This window comes from Scyliorhinus canicula, chromosome 1, assembly GCF_902713615.1.
Source record: "Scyliorhinus canicula chromosome 1, sScyCan1.1, whole genome shotgun sequence".
NCBI classification, from domain to species: domain Eukaryota; kingdom Metazoa; phylum Chordata; class Chondrichthyes; order Carcharhiniformes; family Scyliorhinidae; genus Scyliorhinus; species Scyliorhinus canicula.
In genome coordinates, this window is record NC_052146.1 from 271247540 (window position 1) to 271263926 (window position 16387).

General features: G+C 45.9%; 1 protein-coding gene across 1 annotated transcript in view; it reads left to right on the forward strand.

Moving 5' to 3' along the window:
- srbd1 (S1 RNA binding domain 1) overlaps positions 1-16387 on the forward strand; it is a 341334-nt gene that overhangs the window by 23819 nt on the left and 301128 nt on the right. Inside the window, exons 6-8 of the mRNA XM_038813261.1 lie at positions 8027-8193; positions 11919-12036; positions 14571-14709. Of these exons, the coding sequence (XP_038669189.1) occupies positions 8027-8193; positions 11919-12036; positions 14571-14709 (424 nt within the window). The remainder of the gene's footprint in view (positions 1-8026; positions 8194-11918; positions 12037-14570; positions 14710-16387) is intronic.

Here is a 16387-nt window from a genome sequence, read left to right on the forward strand (position 1 = left end):
CCTGCTCGCCTTCTCTCCATACAGTACTCATATATCACCCCCCTCACCTTCCTCAAATGCTCCACCGCCCTCCCTGTAGATAACAGACCAAACTCCACAAGTAGTCTCTGCTGCTCCTTCAGTAACTCTGCCACCGGGCCTCTGAATATCTCCTGTCTACCTGGAGTATTTCTCCAACCAACCTATCCATCTGCTCGCTCCACCTTCTTCCTAGGGGCCCATATTGAGATTAGCTCCCCACTAACCACTGCCTTCAGCGCTTCCCAGACTGTTGCTGCCGAGTTTTCCCCCGTGTCATTTATTCCCAGATATTCTGGATGGGCTCCTTCACCCGCTCGTACACACCCTCATCCGCTAACAGTCCTACATCCAACCTCCATTGCGGACATTGCCCTCTCTCCTTACTCACACTTAAGTGGGGCATGGTGTGACACAGCAATCGGCGAATACTCGGTATCAACCACCCCCGCCAGTAAAGCCCTGTTAACAATTTTTTAAAATCGATCCGGGAGTATGCTTTGTGCACATGGGAGAAAAAAAGAAAACTCCTTCACTCTTGGCTGTCCGATCCTCCATGGGCCTACTCCCCCCATCTGCTCCATGAACCCCTTTAGTTCCTTCGCTATGGCTGGCACCCTCCCTGTCCTTGATCTCAACCAGTCCAACCTTGGATCAATGACCGTATTAAAGTTATGCGACTCTAGGTCCGGGATCTTCCCTGACACCTGCCTCATGAATTCCACATCGTCCCAGTTTGGTGCATATATATTCACAAGCACAACCAGCATCCCCTCAAGCTTCCCATTCACCATGATGTACCTGCCCTCCAAGTCCGCCACTATTCTCCCTGCCTCAAATGCAACCCGTTTGTTGATCAGGATCGCGACCCCCCTTGTCTTAGAATCCAACCCAGAATGAAATACTTGGCCGACTCACTCCTTACTCAATCTGGTCTGATCCATTATCCTCAGGTGTGTCTCCTGTAGCACTGCCAAGTCCGCCTTCAATCCCCTCAGATGGGCGAACACGCGAGCCCTCTTAACCAGCCCATTCAGCCCTCTAACGTTCCATGTAATCAGCCAAGTCATCCCCCCCCGCCAATCACCGTTCTTCGGCCAGCCTCCAGTTCGCGTCTCTCGCCTCCGTGGACCCGCCCTCGGGCATCCACCATCCTCGACCTCCTATATGTCTCCCAGCAACAGTTCCCTTGACCCTCCACCCACTGAAACAAAGTTAACTTACAGATCTGAGCAATGGGCCAAAAACTTGTTACAAAGGGCACTGCATATACAATTCAAAATTAAAATAACTTTAACAGAATCAATACCGCAATATCCTACCCAAAGGTTCAATGCCCTCAAACCCCTGGCAGCCCTTTGTCTTTGATAAAATCCATCACTTTGTCTGGCGATTCAAAGTAAAGTTCCTGGACCTCATAAGTGATCCACAGAAGCGCTGGGTATAACATCCCAAACTTCACTCCCTACTTGAAGAGGGCCGATTTTGCCCTATTGAATCCAGCCCGTCTTTTGGCCAGTTCCGCGCCCAGGTCCTGGTAGATGCGCAACTCGCAGTTCTCCACTTTTTGCACCGTGTCTACTTGGCCCACTGCAAAATCTGTTCCTTGTCCAGGAACTGGTGCACTCGCACCACCATCGCCCTCGGCGGTTCATTCACTCGCGGCTTCCTTGCAAGCGCTCTGTGCACTCAGTCCACTTCCAAGGGTCGAGTAAATGCCCCATCTCCCATCAACTTTTCCAGCATACTTGCCACATATGCCCTTGTGTCCGGTCCTTCACTGCCCTCCGGGAGGCCGACGATCCTCAGGTTCTGTCTCCGGGACCTGTTCTCCAGGTCCCTCACCTTGTTCTGCAGCCTTTTCTGGTGGTCCCTCATCAGCCCCACCTCCGCCTCCAACGCTGTTTATGGTCCTCTTGCTCGGACACCTTCTCCTCCATCTTCTGAATCGCCAGTCCGTCGGCTTCCAGCCTCTATTTCACCCGATCAATCGTTGCCTTAATCGGGTCTAACCCTTCCTTCTTTTGCTTGGCGAAGCTCTCCTGAATGAACTCCACCAACTGTACCGTTGACCACTGTGCCACCAAACCGGGATCCTGCACCTCCAACATGCTTTCCTGTGCTGCAGGTTCTACAGTCGCCTTTGTTACTCGACAAATTCTTCTTATACGACCACTTCTGGTCCACAGCTCCATGTACTGATGGGGAATTTCTCATCAATGTCTCACTCTCCACCGATTTTTCTCATAAAATTCCAAAACAATCTGGAGAAAAGGCCCAAAAGGTCCGTCACGAGCGGGAGCTACCAAACGCGCGACCTCCTACTCCATGGCCGCCACCGGAAGTCCTTTGACCAGTTTATAAGTAAAGCGTTTTACCCAGGTGCCCTTATTTTCAAGATGAATAAAGTACAAACACAGGTTCACGATTCAACCCAAATATATTCACAAACGCAATAAAACAGCTACTCTTCCAAATTATCCCAAATATTACCCGTGGCCAAGAACTCGAACGAGCTATGGGTCCAATCCTCTGAGTCTCTGTCGTCTCAGGGACCTTGTCTGCGAAAGTGATTCTTGCACGCTTCTTCCATCCATCTGTGGTTCGCCTCCGCCAGGTTCGTAGTCCCCCTGTCAAGTCATCGCTTGGTTGGGGGGAGGAGGGGTGCCCTCTGAGTATCCCTTATCCCCCTCCTCGCGCCCTTCCAGAAGTTTCTGTGGCCTGCTGCTGATGAGGTCACTGGGCGGGGGTCACAGCACCCAATGGAGTTGCTGAATGAAATTCTGCAGGACACCGGCCCCTCCCCCCGGCTGTTTGAATTCCAATCAGGCCAATCTGTGGTTCAATTTAAAGTGTTCAATTCTGTGTCAGGCCTAAGATTCAGGCCATTTGCCATTTTACCACACTACCCATGTTTTCTGCATTGGCTTCTGATTTATGTCATTGCCTTGAGGTTAAATTCATCCCTGGCCTTGTTTTCCCTGCCGCTGCCTGCCCTTACAGAGGATGCCGTAGCCACTGGTTAGGTACTGGATGGGAGGCCCGAGGCTTGAGTATTCAATTCCCTCCATGGCAAGTAGTCAAGCTTGAACAAAGAAATGTACAGCACAGGAACAGGCTCTTCGGCCCTCCAAGCCTGCGCCGACCATGCTGCCCGTCTAAACTAAAATCTTCTACACTTCTGGGGTCCGTATCCCTCTATTCCCATCCTATTCATGTATTTGCCAAGATGCCCCTTAAATGACACTATCGTCTTTGCTTCCACCACCTCCTCTGGCAGTGATTCCAGGAACCCACTACCCTCTGTATAAAAAATCTTGCCTCGTACATCTCCTCTAAACCTTGCCCCTCGCACCTTAAACTTATGCCCCCTAGTAATCGACCCCTCTACCTTGGGAAAAAGTCTCTGTCTATCCACTCTGTCTATGCCCCTCATAATTTTGTAGACCTTTATCAGGCCACCCCTCAACCTCCTTCATTCCAGTGAGAACAAACCAAGTTTATTAAACCTCTCCTCGTATCTAATGCCCTCAATGATCAAAGCCCTCACTTGCTTCAGTAAATTTGTGGATTTCAGTAAAAGAACCTGCTATCCCTTGGTCTGGCTGCCATGCGACTTGCAAGATGGTTGATTCTTGATGTTCTTTAAGCAACAAATGCTACCTTGATATAGTTAACCGTGTTTCAACAATACTTTTTATCAAATGTCTCTGGTTTTGCCTCCCTCAAAACACTCTTTTGTTCTGCCTCTGGTCTTTAACTTGATCCTGTGAATCACATTCAAGTCAAGCGAAACACCATGGCTGTTCCCAGTCCCTCACTTGAGTGATTTTGTTTTGCACGCTACCGTTTGTTTGTTGGAAATTCTTTGTGTGTGGTTCAAAAATAAGGATGCTTGAGTCAGCTGTTGTGCACTTACTGGTGATCCTCCTGCAGTCATTTAAAAAAAAAAGTCCTGCGTGCTGTCACCTGTTTCATTAACCCTGGAGCTGCTGATGTAGGAGGAAGGGTTTCAGATTTCTGGACTATTGGGATCTCTTCTGGGCAGGTGGGACCTGTACAAGAAGGAAAGGTTGCATCTAGATTTGAGGGGCACCAATATCCTGGCTGGGAGGTTTGGTAGAGTCACTCTGGACGATTTAAACAAGTATGGTAGGGTTTTGGAACCAGGGCTTAGCTTACAAGGTGTGATAACTGAAGAGGAAATAGAGAACAAAAGTAAGAGAACAACAACATCACCCTATCTGCTTAAACGCAGTGGTCTGAAGTGTTTTAACGCCAGAAGTATAGCAGATAAGGCAGATAAACTTAGAGCACTGAATAGTTCTTTAACTATGATGTTGTGGCTATAACTGAATTGTGGTTAAAGGAAGGGCAGGATTGGCAGCTGAATGTTGGATGATTAAGATGCTTCAGGAGAGATAGAGGGAGATGTAAACGGGTGGGGGAGTAGCATTACTGGTTAAGCAGAATATAGCCGTACTGCCTGAGGACACCTCAGAGGATTCATACAATGAGGCAATCTGGGTAGAGCTCAGGAACAGGAAGGGGGCAATCATAATCTTGGGCGTTTATTACAGGCTCCACAACTGCCAGCGAGAGATAGAGGAGCAGATAGGTAGAGAGATTTTGGGTAGGTGCAAAAGTAACAGGGTTGTTGTGGTAGGGGATTTTAACTTCCCCTATATTGACTGGGACTCATTTAGTGCTGGGGGCTTGGAAGGGCAGAGTTTGTAAGGTGTATCCAGGAAGGCTTCTTGATGCAATATGTAGATAGTCCAACTAGGGAAGGGGCAGTACTGGATCTGATATTGGGGAATGAGCCTGAACAGGTGGTTGAGGTTTCAATAGGGGAACATTTCGGGAGTAGTTACCACAATTCCGTATATTTTAAGGTACTTTTGGATAGGTATGAGGGTAACCCTCATGGTGCTAAACTGAGGAAAGGCAATTTACAATAACATTAGACAGGAATTGAAGAATTTGGATTGGGTGTGGCTGTGGACGGTAAATCAACATCGGACATGTGAGAGTCTTTAAAGCGACAGTTGATTAGGAGTCAGGAAAGACACGTTCCTGAGAGAATGAAGGATAAGTATGGGAAGTTTGGGAGCCTTGGATAACGAAGGATATTGTGAACCTCGGCAAAAAGAAAAAGGAGGCTTTTGTACAATCTAGAAGTGTGGCGACAATCAAAACCCTGAAGGTGTATAAACAAAGTTGGAAGGTACTTGAGCGGGAAATTAGGAGGGCTAGGAGGGGTCATGAAAAGTCCTTGGCAAGTCGGATTAAGGTGATTCCCAAAGCTTTTTATTCACATGTAAAAAGTAAGAGGGTGGCCAGAGAGAGGATTGGACCACTTGAGGACAGTGGGGGAAACTATGTGTTGAGCCAGAGGAAATGGGCGAGGTACTAAATGAATACTTTGCATCAGTGTTGACCAAAGAAAAGGACTTTGTGGAAGATGATTCTTGGGTCAGGTGTGTGGATAGTCTGGGTCATGTTGACATCAAAAAGGAAGAGGTATTGGCTTTTTTAAAAGACATGAAGGTAGATAAGTCTCCTGGGCCTGATGGGAGTTACCCCAGAATACTGAGGGAAGCAAGGGAGGAAATTGCTGGGGCCTTGACTGACATCTTTGTATCCTCATTGGCTACAGGTGATGTCCCAGAGGACTGGAGAATAGCTGTTTTTGAAAGGTAGCAGGGTTAATCCTGGAAACTAGAGGCCGGTGAGCCTCACATTGGTAGTAGGTAAATTAGTGGAGAGAATTCTCAGGGACAAGACTTATACCCATTTGGAACAAATGGACTTATTAGCAACAGACACAGCATGGTTTTGTGAAGGGGACGCCGTGCTTCACTAACTTGATCACATTTTTTGATTGATAGGAGGGTTGTTGTTTACATGGTCTTCAGTAAAGCCTTTGACAAGGTGCCTCATGGCAGACTGATACAAAAGTGAAAGTCACACAGGATCAGAGGTGAGGTGACAAGATGGATACAGAACTGGCTCGGTCACAGAGGCAGAGGGTAGCAGTAGAAGGGTGTTTTTCTGAATGGAAGGTTGTGACTAGTGGTGTTCCACAGGGATTGATGCTGGGACCTCTGTTTGTAGTATACATAAATGATTTGAAGGAAACTAGTTGGTCTGATTAGTAATTTTGCGGATGACATCAAGGTTGGTGGAGTGGCAGATAGGGTTGAGGATTATCAGAGGCTACTGCAGGACATAGGTTGGAGACTTGGGCAGAGAAATGGCAAACTGAGTTTAATCCGGATAAATGTGAGGTTATGCGTTTTGGTAGGTCTAACATAGCGGGGAAATAGACAGTAAATGACAAGACTCTTAGGAATATGGAAAGTCAGAGAGATCTGGGCATACAGGTCCATAGATCTTTGAAGGTGGCAATACAACTAGACAAGGTAGTTAAGAATGTACATGGAATGCTTCATTGGACAGGACATTGAGTATAAAAATTGGCAAATCATGCTACAGTTGTATAGAACCTTGGTAAGGCCGCACTTGGAATATTGCGCGCAGTTTTGGTCGCCACACTACCAGAAGGACGTGGAGGCTTTGGAGAGGTGCAGAGGAGGTTTACCAGGATGTTATTAGGTCTGGAGGGTGATATGCGGAGAGGCTGAATAGAGTTGGACTGTTTTCATTAGAACGAGGGAGGTTAAGGGGTGACTTGAGGTTAAGACGTCTACAAGATTATGAGAGGCATGGATTGAGTGGATGGGCGGGCACTCTTACCCAGGTTGGAGGAGTCAGTCACAAGGGGGCATAGGTTTAAGGACTGTGGGGCAAAGTTGAGAGGAGATGTGCGAGGGAGGTTTTTTAACGCAGTGGGTGGAACACGCTGCCAGAAGAGGTTGTGGAAGCAGATACATTTACGGCGTTTAAAAGGCATCCTGCGCAGTGGTTAGCGCTGCTACATCATGGCGCCGAGGTCCCAGATTCGATCCCGGCTCTGGGTCACTGGCTGTGTGGAGTTTGCACATTCTCCCCGTGTCTGCGTGGGTTTCGCCCCCAGAACCCAAAGATGTGCAGGGTAGGTGGATTGGTCACACTAAATTGCCCCTTAAGTGGAAAAAATGAATTAGGTCCTCCAAATTAAAAAAAAAAGGCATCTCGACAAAAGCATGGATAGGATGGGTATCGAGGGATACAGCACTCTGAAGTGCTGAGGTATCATGACTAGTACAGGCTTGGAGGGCTGAAGTGCCTGTTCCTGTGCTGTATTCTTTGTAAATCTCCAGAAGCTGTGGAATACGGTAGGATGTGTCTCTTTGACTAGAGCCTGTCTCCTTCGTGCATCTGGCTGTGGTAGATGGCCAAGTCAGGCAATCTATTTTCTTTGACCACATAGATCTTCTTTTAACTGTCTGCAATATTGATTGATTTGTAGGGAAGCCTGTAAACTGATCGACAAAATTGTTTCCTCTGCTCCCTTCCCCATGCAATGTGAAACACTTCAGTCTTGCACTAGGCAGAAGTGCCAATTAGCTGTCCATCAACTCTGCTCCCTTTCACTTTGGAAGTAAATGGATAATTTACAGCATAACTACTTACAAACCAATACCTCCAACACCTTCTGGGGGTTTGGGTGACTCGAGGTCTACTGGTAAATTCAGAGACTTCTGTCATGATCTCCATGCATAAAAATCCTCTACCTTTTCCCCAGCAAAATAATTTGAACCTCCCTTTGATCTTAAACAATCAAACTACCCAGGCTTACTATCAGAAAGACTTGGAACAGGTCATATGCCCTAATTATAAAATTACAGTCCCAAAATGTCGTAACCTTTTAAACCTCATAATCGTAACACCAGAAAGACAAATGCAATGGCAGTCACAGGGCAGTTCCTCTGGCTTACCATGAGCACGGCCATGAAAATGTTACTCATTTTCAATTATTTTCTCAGCTAAGAAATCAAAGGTGACTGTTCAAACGTGACGCCCAGTATTGCCTCAACTGTAATAAAACTTGCTGTATCTCTAGGTTTTGTCTGAGAGAACAAATACAGAAGCATGGGCTTGCGCAAACCTCATTCGCCTCTTCAAAGAAGAAAATACTATTCCATTTATTGCCCGTTATCGAAAGGAACTTACTAATAACATGGATGCTGATGCATTGCGAGAAGTACAACAGACGCTTGAAGAACTGACGTAAGAAACATAAGTAGTAAAATCAGCATTGCACTATGTCTTCCTTTGAGCAAAACTCTTATGCCTTTTCTGAAAAATGATTGGGATATAGTTACCTATCGTTGCAGATATAATTGGAAAAAGGCAGTATTAAATCGGTTGACAGGCATGAAATGTACTTGGCTATTTTTTTGGTTTACCAATGAGGAACATATTATGTTGCAGTTGTAAAGGTTTAGATTTTGTAGGAATGTTATAATTTTGAACTGATTTTTAGCTTGATTTTACTTATTGTATGCTTTCACAGTGAATTGACTCTGTAATTGTTGGTGCTAATTGCAAACATCAGAATGTGTGTTCATTGTCCATGGGCATTAATTGTGTTTTCATCCAATGCAAGTGTGGTCAATTCGTAACAAAATATAATTCAAACAAACAGTGCTTTAATCATGATTTGAAAACTTTTGATTTTGTGAAACTGAGGTATTGAATGGAGGAAAGGAAAGACAGAACCTGTCGGAAGACATAAAATTACAGTCCCAAACATTGAATATTGACATTCTTTCACAGCAGTTGACTAAGGTCGTATATGGGAGCAGTGTACAGACCCCAAATAGAAGTTACCTAAAAGACAAGATGTACAGGAAGAAATCAATAGGGTGTGGATGACAGGAACTGCAATGCTTTAGGATGTGAATAGAAATATCGATCAGGCGAATCAGATTGGCAAAGGTAGCCTGGAAAATGAGTTCATCGAGTGTAATTGGGACAATTTCTTAGATCTGTACATTCTAGAGCCATTAACAGCATCATAGTAAAGGAGCTTCCAGCTGACATTCATCATAACACGATAGAATTTCATATTCAGGGTGGTGCAGTGGGTTAGCCTTGCAACCTCACGGCGCTGAGGTCCCAGGTACGATCCCGGGTCTGGGTCACTGTCTGTGTGGAGTTTGCACATTCTCCCCGTGTTTGCGTGGATTTCGCCCCCACAACCCAAAGATGTGCAGGGTAGGTGGATTTGCCACGCTAAATTGCCCCTTAATTGGAAAAATGAATTGGGTACTCTAAATTTAAAAAACAGATGAATTTCATATTCAGGACTTCCGATGGCGACATGTAGGTGGAGGTCGCACATTAGGTGGCTCTTGCTAGAATCTCTGATTTTTGGACTTTTATGTTGGTTTCAGGGGTAGTTTGTGAATCAGTTGATGTGGGAAATTATAAGGAAGACATGAAATATCGAAGGCCCAGAAGAAAGGTGCTGGAAAGAAGGGGGCGAGCAAAAGTCACTGTTGAATGAGTGAGTCCTGCAGGAAGAAAGATGGCGGGGGTTGGGTCGAAGGGTGGGACCACTCCTCTCACGGTGGAAACTCTGACAGAGGTGATGTTGGTGGAAATCGAGAGGCTGTTTGCCAAGCATGTGGGGTGCTTTGGAGGGAGATGATGACTGTGTCAAAAGAGTGGGTGGCGGAGGCGATTGCCCTGGAAAGGCGGCAGTGATGACGATGTCAGTTGAGGTGCGGGGAGCAAGGAGAGAAGTTCCATGTGAAGGAGAAGATCTTCACAGATGGAAATAAGACTGAAACCTTCAAGGTCAAGACTGAAGTCAAGCAGGGATGTGTAATTGCCCCACCCTTTTCTCCATCTTCACCGTTCCTATTCTTCACCTTGTTGAGAACAAGTTTCCCAGTGGAATGGACATCATCTACAGAATGGACGGAAAACCTTTCAACCGTAACCGGTTGAAATTCAAGAAGGAAATGTCAGTGACATTACTCGTGGAACTTGAGTATACAGATGACATTGTCATCTCCACTTTCTCAGAAGAGAATCTCAAAGCCTTGCTTGACACCTTCGGGGCAGCATACCAAAGAATTGGTCTCAGCCTCGAGAAGACTCAAGTCCTTTACCAACCTGTCCCAGGGCAAGATCTGGTCTCTCCTTCCATCAAGATACACAGAGAAACACTATCAAATGTGGAACATTTCTCATACCTGGGTAGCCACCTCTCCTCTAAGGCTGACGTTGATACAGAGAACCAACATTGTATCCAATCCGCAAGTGCCTCGTTCAGATGCCCAAGGCTGTGAGTCATTGCCAACGGCAACATCCGTGCTGACACCAAGATCCTTGTGTACAAGGTGTTGTCATCCCATGTCTACATACAGGTGCCACCTCAAGGCCCTGGAGAGGTACCATCAACACTGTCTGAGACTGATTCACTGCATCAGCTGAGAGGATAGGTATACTAACATCAGTATCCTTGAAGGAGCCAAGAGCACCAGCATCGAGGCTATGATCATCTGAAACCAACCGCTGGACTGGCCATGTGCTTCGGATGTCAGAGTCCCTACTGCCAAAACAAATCTTCGCCCAGCTCAAGGAAGACTGCCGAGCAAGAAAAGGGTAAAATATGTGCTTCACAGACACCTTGAAGGCTTACCTCAAGAAATGCAATATAGATGTCATTGCCTTGGAGACCCTTGATCAGAAGAGACCTACTTGGAGGAACCTCCTGATTAAAGGAACACAGATAGGTGATTGGTCATGCTAAATTGGCCGTAGTGTCCAAAAGGTTAGTTGGGGTTACAGGGATAGGGTGGGGAGCCGGCCTCGGTAGGGTGCTTGCTCAGAGGTTCGGTGTAGATTTGATGTGCCGAATGGCCTCCTTCGACACTGTAGGGATTCAATGATTCTTATTCCCAATGGTATGAAAAGCCCCGGAAAAGGAGCCTGAGAAAATGATCTAGAGTCCATGGACCGATCCCACCGTCCGGAAACACCTGCCAAGCGTGTTTTCAAAGATGCAGCTCTAGGATCAGGATCATTTGCCATGCAAGAACCCACACAACCCATGACCAGTAACACAGTTTTTTAGGTGGACAATCATACTTGCTGTGAGCGATCGCCAAAGTCCGAAGAAGACTGTCTTGGTCTCCTTTTTTTGGAAAAAAGTTGTAACTGCTTTAGACGCAGTTCAGAGAAGGTTCACTTGACGCTTTCCTGGGATGAAGGACTTGTCGTATGAATAATGGTTGGCCATTATCCATTTATATTTAGAAGAATGACAGGTGATCTTATTGAAACATAAGAGCTTGAGGGGACATGACCGAGTGGCTGCTGAAAGGATATTTCCCCTTGTGAGAGAGACTAGAATTAGGGGACATTGTTTAACAGTGTGAGGTTTCCCACTTAAGACTGATATGAGGAGAATAGTTTTTCTCTTGAGGGTCATTATGGAATTCTCTTCCCGTTAAACCTAGATCCTGGGTCATTGCATTTAATTAATTATTGGCGGGAGGAGGGCAAGGGTGCAGACACTGCAAAGTGGAGTTGCGGACTCAATCAGGTCAACCATGATCATATTGAATGGCGGAGCATGCCTGAGGGGCCGAATAACTTACTGCTGGTCCTAATTGGTCTGTCCCTTTGCTGCTTACTGTGCATTGCAGTTGTTTCATCTTGTACCAGAAGATGTCACCCTGCACAATCTTTTACTTCTTACCTTCTCCTTCACCATTTCTGACCACCAGTTTGTTTATCTGTGAATGCCCCTCTTCTGCCAGCATGGCATCTTGATGAGCGTTTCTTTTTAAGGATTTCAAACTTAACAAGTCCTGTCAGAAACCGTCAGATCAAGTTGTGTTTTTCTGTTTTGTGGGAATAAATCGCAGAGCCTGTTCTTTGTGCGAAATCCTAGGAAACTGATTTTAATAAAGGTCTTTATTTTTCTTCCTTTTTAGCACAGTAATAAAGAAAGCACACACAGCCGTACAGAAACTAGCAAAAGAAGAAAAGCTTACACCTTATTTAAAAAATGCTTTGCTGAACTGTCAGACTCCAGAAGAAGTGGAACATGTGGTGAGTAAAGTAGTTGGTTTGAAACGCGTCTTTTATAATCTTTGTAGGTATTAAAAAATAAATAAATTTCGAGTACCCAATTCATTTTTTCCAATTAAGGGGAAATTTAGCATGGCCAATCCACCTACCCTGCACATCTTTGCGTTGTGGGGGCGAAACCCACGCAAGCATGGGGAGAATGTGCGAACACCACACGGACAGTGACCCAGAGCCGGAATCGAACCTGGGACTCCTGTGCCATGAGGCAGCGGTGCTAACCAGTGCGCCACCGTGCTGCCCCATAATCTTTGTAAATATAAATGTCCGTCTGGAGCATTCATTTTTGTTCCTGATTTTCATTTGTTATCCTTAGGTTTCAAAACAAACTGTTTGGATTACATTTGCTTGATTATAATTGTGCTTCAATTAAATCCACCTCCAGCTAGTCACCAATGTTACAAGCTTAATTTCTGTAAATCTTGGCTGAATTTACGTTCCTGACACTTTGAATTGGTTCATTGTTTTGCACTTTTAAAAAGTGACCATCTTTCCTTTGACTAATGGTCATAATTCCAAATGGGAACAGGCGAGTACTTTTATTCAATAACAATAACTTCTTTAGTCATCATAGGATTATATATATTACCAGGACAAAAGGGTGCTGAATGGTTTGAAAATTGACTCTGATTGGCCAAAGCGTTGACATGGTAAAAGTAGTGCAGCACTATAAAATCCCCAAGCTCCTGGATAATTCATAAAAGAGGCAAGGCTTGAACATGATCTTTTTGTTTGCAGAGAATGGGTTCCTGCGTGTGAATGTAAGCGCAAACAAGCCACATGAACGTAAGCGCAAACAAGCCACATTAGAGCTTGACAGATGACCTTAAATTGGTTGTTAGTGTAGCTATTTGCACACACAGGGTTGCATGCAGTTGAGTTTAGTTTTAAGGACACCATGTATGCCGAAGTAGATGGTGTAGTCATGTGATCCCCTCCAGGTCCAGTGCTCGCTAGCATTTTCGTCAGTTTTCACGGGAAACATGTTTTTGATGGAATAAGGGCCAACATCCTTCTCTGTGTATGTTTCTGATACATAGGTTTTATGTTTGGAATCTTTGGATCTGCAGATGCGTGTGAAGATTTTCCTGTACACCATGATATGCGCTTTCCCATGCTCATGTTCAATTTTGAGATGGATTAGTCTAAAGTGCTGCCTTTCTTCAACGTATCAGTTGAGAGATCTGCGAATGGGTTCGCTACTGCTGTATTCTGCATGCCGGACAGTATACACGTGGGATTTGTATAGCGTCACGCACTATAACATTGGCCGTATCAGCAATCTTCCAAGTAGGGCCCGAGACATTTGCTCATCCTGCAAGACACCCTGTGGAACAATGATCCTGATCAGATCATTGCACTCTGTGTTGCTCAAACTTGTGAATGAGCCAAAGACTACCACTTTCGTACCTGAAAAATGCCTGATCTATCCTAAATTACCCTAGAAAGGCAAATTATCTCACAAATTTGAACAATAGGTTAAGTAAACCGTTTCCTGCTGCTACTGTGCAGTGACTACGCAGGTGGTGTTTTCCACTAACCGGATGCAGCTGCCAGTCCAAAAAAACCTCAATTACATGGTAGGCAGAACAACATAGTATATGTATTTCAGTGCTGGCACGATGCCAGGTATGTAGGCAGCAGGTCTCCGAGATTGGCTAAACGAATCAAACAGCAGGTTGCCTCGGTTGTTATATAGGCAGAGTACAGACAATACTCAACCAGCCTGCGCAAGCAAAACCCAAAACACCTACTTTTAGATATGATTCTGTGATTGGGCAGTATTTGCTGAACAATCTCCAGTCCACTAACTGCTCCACCCATATTCAATTTAAGGTAAGCAGTCAAGCTTGTTGTGTGGCTCTTTTAACATAGAATCCTTACAGTGCAGAAGGAAGCCATTCGGCCCATTGGGTCTGCACCGACCCTCTAAAGAGCACTCTACCTAGGCTCACGCATCCATGCAACCCAGTAACCCCACCTAACCTTTTGGTCACCAAGAGGCAATTTAGCATTGTTAACCACTGTGCCACCGTGCTGCCCTTACGCTTGCTCGAAGTGACATATGTTCATACGCAAGGTCCTGTTCTCTGCAAACAAAACAAATATGTTCAAACCTTGTGTTTTTTTTTCAATTACCAGGAGCTTGGTGAGCCTATAGTTTCCCATTGCTTTCTCCATGCAACGCAGCGGCCAACCAGAGTCGACTTGCCAACCAGTCAGCACCCGTTCCGCCTGTTGAATACATTTTTGTGATGGTTTTTGCTTTTGTCCTGATGAATGCAAGACAATCACCTTCGGCAACATATCTCTTTTCAGCAGAATTCAACTGCTATGCTGCAAAGCGACTTTTTACCTCTTAGTTTTATACTCTGTGATCTGCTTACAACCAAGTGTTTTATCTGTCTTTTTATATTTTTTATTTGTTATTGTGTATTCTGCACTTTTACGTAACTTCTAATTTACACTCGTCTAATTAATTCCTTGACTCTTTTCAGTTTGCTCCTTATAAAAGTGGAAGTAAGAAGACTAAAGCTCAGCAGGCACGTCAACTTGGCCTAGAACCTGCAGCAAATTTACTGATTGACCGTCCGGGAGAACTTAATCTAAATAATTACATTCAAGCAAATGTGAAAGGTAAGTTGTCAATTTCAGAGACAGACGAATGGCAGAAAAAAACAAGTATCACAGTAGGAACAATTGCCATGGGCCCTCATTACAATGTAGTTATTTTCCTTCCGCTTCAACGCAGGGAAGGAAATTGTATAAAACATGGAGGCAGCGGCGTAGTGGTCCAGAGTACTCTGGGTCCCAGGTTCAAATCCCGCCACTGCAGATGGTGGAATTTGAATTCAATAAAAATCTGGAATTAAAAGTCTAATGATGACCATTGTCGATTGTTGTAAAAACCCATCTGGTTCACTAATGTCCTTCAGGGAAGGAAATCTGCTGTACTTACCTGGTCTGACCTACATGTGCCTCCAGATCCACAGCAATGTGGTTCACTCTTATTTGCCCCCTCTAGGGCAATTAGGGATGGGCAATAAATGCTGGCACACTCTGCGACGCCCACGTCCCATGAACAAATAAAAAAAAGGCACAGTCTTCATTTTATCTTCCATTTTGAATGGGGAAGTTATGGGTGAATGGCAGAAAACAAGTATCACAGTAGGAACAATTGTCACGCGCCCTGCTTCAACGCAGGCAAGAAAATTGTATTAAACAGTGTAAAAGTGTGTATTATGAAGTCATTCCCCCCACCCCCCAAGTGACTCACCTGAGGTCTGTGATCCAACATTGATCCTAGGCCTCAGGTGGGTGTTGTACTGGAAGCAGCCACTGCCTTCCTGTGTTGCTATTGAATAGAGCTGCCAGCGTTTGATAGTGATACCAATCAATCCAGTCGAAACGGTAGTTAACAAGAACTGTGGTTTTAATCAGCTAGAATGTGCCCGCCAATAGCTCCTCCCACACTGGGAGACTGTCCCGGATCGATAGGTTATATACCTTCTCAGAAGGGAGGTGCCACAGGCGGAGCCAACAACATCAACACAACAACAGTAACAGTGAATAAATACAATAATATATACACCAGCCATACGTGGATCACCATATTCACCCCCTGTTTAAAACGAAGTCCGGCGGGGTGAAGTGGACTCACAGGTTTAGTCTCACAGGAGGGTGTATTGTCCGTTGTGATCGTTGCAGTGTAGGCGCTGACGTCGAGACCTTTGACTCGGGGAGCACGTCGTCCCCACAACAGGGTCCCGGGCAGGGTGATGTCATAGGGGCGGTGCTAATGGACCCCGGATGAGTTGATGGGGTTGATGGGCGGTAGAAGGAAGCGGTGAGGTGATGGTGGGCGCAGGGGTACCAGTTGATAGGGTAGATGAGGAGGTAGAAGGAAGCGGTGAGGTGATGGTGGGCGCAGGGGTACCCACGGGGGCCAGGTCCCTGAGGGAGACTGTGTCCTGCCACCCGTCGCGGTGCGTCACGTATGCATACTGAGGGTTCGCATGGAGGAGGTGAACCCGCTCGACCAAGGGGTCGGCTTTATGGCTCCTCATGTGCTTCCGGAGGAATACTGGCCCAGGAGTCGTGAGCCAGGTAGGAAGCGAGACCCCGGAGATCAACGTCCTGGGAAAGACAAAGACGGTCGTGAGGGGTCTCGTTCGTGGCAGCACACAACAGTGACCGGATGGAGTGGAGCGGGTCAGGGAGGACCACCTGGCAGCGGGCGACTGAGAGACTTCTAGACCATAGGCAAGAAGGATGGCCTTCCAGACCGTACCATTTCCCCTCTCCACCTGCCCAT